General features: G+C 40.8%; 1 protein-coding gene across 1 annotated transcript; it reads left to right on the top strand.

The window, feature by feature from the left end:
* The first annotated feature begins 437 nt into the window (after window positions 1-437).
* On the top strand, window positions 438-1,383 carry LOC116408900 (progesterone receptor-like). The gene is made up of 2 exons (XM_031897321.1): window positions 438-632; window positions 1,228-1,383. The coding sequence occupies exons 1-2, from the start codon at window positions 453-455 to the stop codon at window positions 1,381-1,383; spliced, it is 336 nt and encodes a 111-aa protein (XP_031753181.1). The 5' UTR covers window positions 438-452.
* The last annotated feature ends 390 nt before the right edge of the window (window positions 1,384-1,773 follow it).

Here is a 1,773-nt window from a genome sequence, read left to right as displayed (position 1 = left end):
CATGTCTAATTCACAACTGTGAGTGTATTATGACAGAAACTGCTTCTCTAGGGTTGGTCACCTTAGGGCTCGAATCTTGACTCCGGGGCCTTCTGCTCCAGGCTTCCCAGCATTTGCACCCTTGGTACTTCGTAAAGTCCAAAGGGGAACGGCCATGTTCTCTTTCCCACCATATAAACTATGGATTACCTCTTGCCAATGACAGAATAATATATTTATAGTAAAACTCCTGGGTATTTGACTCACAAACACAAAAGCACAGATAGAAATATTATCATTACACAACTAGGGAACAAATAGACCAGCTCACTGGGTTAAACAAGCCTTGCAAGCAAATTGCAGGCTATAGCAAATCAGTAGTGTTTAGATGTTGCAGAGCGCTGCCCTATGGTGTGTTTCCGATAGATTTGGTTCCCCAACATATTATAATACATACAGCAAAGACTACATTTATGGAAATTTTAGAACTGACCACATATTTGGAAGGCCTCAAAAGTCAGACTCATTTTGATGATATGAGGTCAAACTACATAAGAGAGCTGGCCAAGGCTATTGGCTTAAGGCACAAGGGTGTGATTGCCAGCTCCCAGCGTTTCTATCAACTAACCAAACTCATGGACTCCATGCATGAAGTAAGTCTAATCTGTCTTTTTCCAATCATTCATTCCTGAATTAAGTGATGAGCGCTTCCATTCTTTTTAAATGATTGCTTTTTATGTCAGTGTTTCCATAAATGAAGCACAATGATTTCAATAACCCCATACTCCTAACCAGCTTTAAAAAGGAGAGCTGTAAAGTTTTAAATAAAACATATTTTTATTACCAAAGGGTACATGATTATAAAGTGGTAGAGACTGAAAGAGACAAGTTCAACCCAAATAAGGCTGCCAATAAGCTTAATAAGGAAGAGACCACATGACTGAAGGCTAGTTAGAGGTGTTATACCCTATGTATAGGTGCTCTAAAGACACAAGGTGCTGTAGCTTTTGAGCACCAGGTGAGGAACCCACAAGTGTAGGGAACCAGGTACATGCTCGCAGGTAGAAGATGTTCCCTGAAGGCAACTAAAGAGGTGCCCTGTAATGGCTGTTATTGGAAATGGGCCCTAAGTGCTTCTTACATATAACTATTGCAGAGCATAAGGAGTCAGCCTACAAGCTCTGTAGGAACCATTTGAGTTCTTTGTATCCATACTTACCATGCCTGATGTTTGTTTGGTCCCACCAGCTTGTAAAGCAGCTCCACCTGTATTGTCTCAACACCTTCCTGCAGTCTCGATCGCTTAGTGTGGAATTTCCTGAAATGATGTCGGAAGTGATCTCTGACCAGTTACCCAAAATCCTAGCGGGGATGGTAAAACCAATTATATTTCACAAAAAGTGAATATCATATCTCTTTCATCACCCCATCAATAAAGATGATCTAATGGACATTTCTATTTGTTTGGGTGCAACCTGCATGCAAGAAAGCATTTGATTTCTTACCACTTACAGTTGCTTCAGTTCTCCATTTTGCTTAGCAGGAGATTTTTTCTTTTTTGTCTGAGGAATTGTCTGAACCACAGACCAATGCAGTGTGCTTTCTTCAATTTGTGGACTGTTGGCATCAAAAATCTCTAAGCTAAAATGTTGGATGTTTGAGAAGATGGAAGTCCGTTCTTAGTACAAGCTGAACTTCAGCACAGCCACATTCCATTGTTCATCAAACCCAGGCTGCTCCACCCCAATTTTAGAACTACAGACATTGATGGGGAAGAGCACATGGACTTCTGGT

Source organism: Xenopus tropicalis, chromosome 2, assembly GCF_000004195.4.
Source record: "Xenopus tropicalis strain Nigerian chromosome 2, UCB_Xtro_10.0, whole genome shotgun sequence".
Lineage (NCBI taxonomy): Eukaryota > Metazoa > Chordata > Amphibia > Anura > Pipidae > Xenopus > Xenopus tropicalis.
The sequence above is the reverse complement of the archived record's forward strand: the minus strand, read 5'-3'. Positions and strand labels throughout refer to the sequence as shown.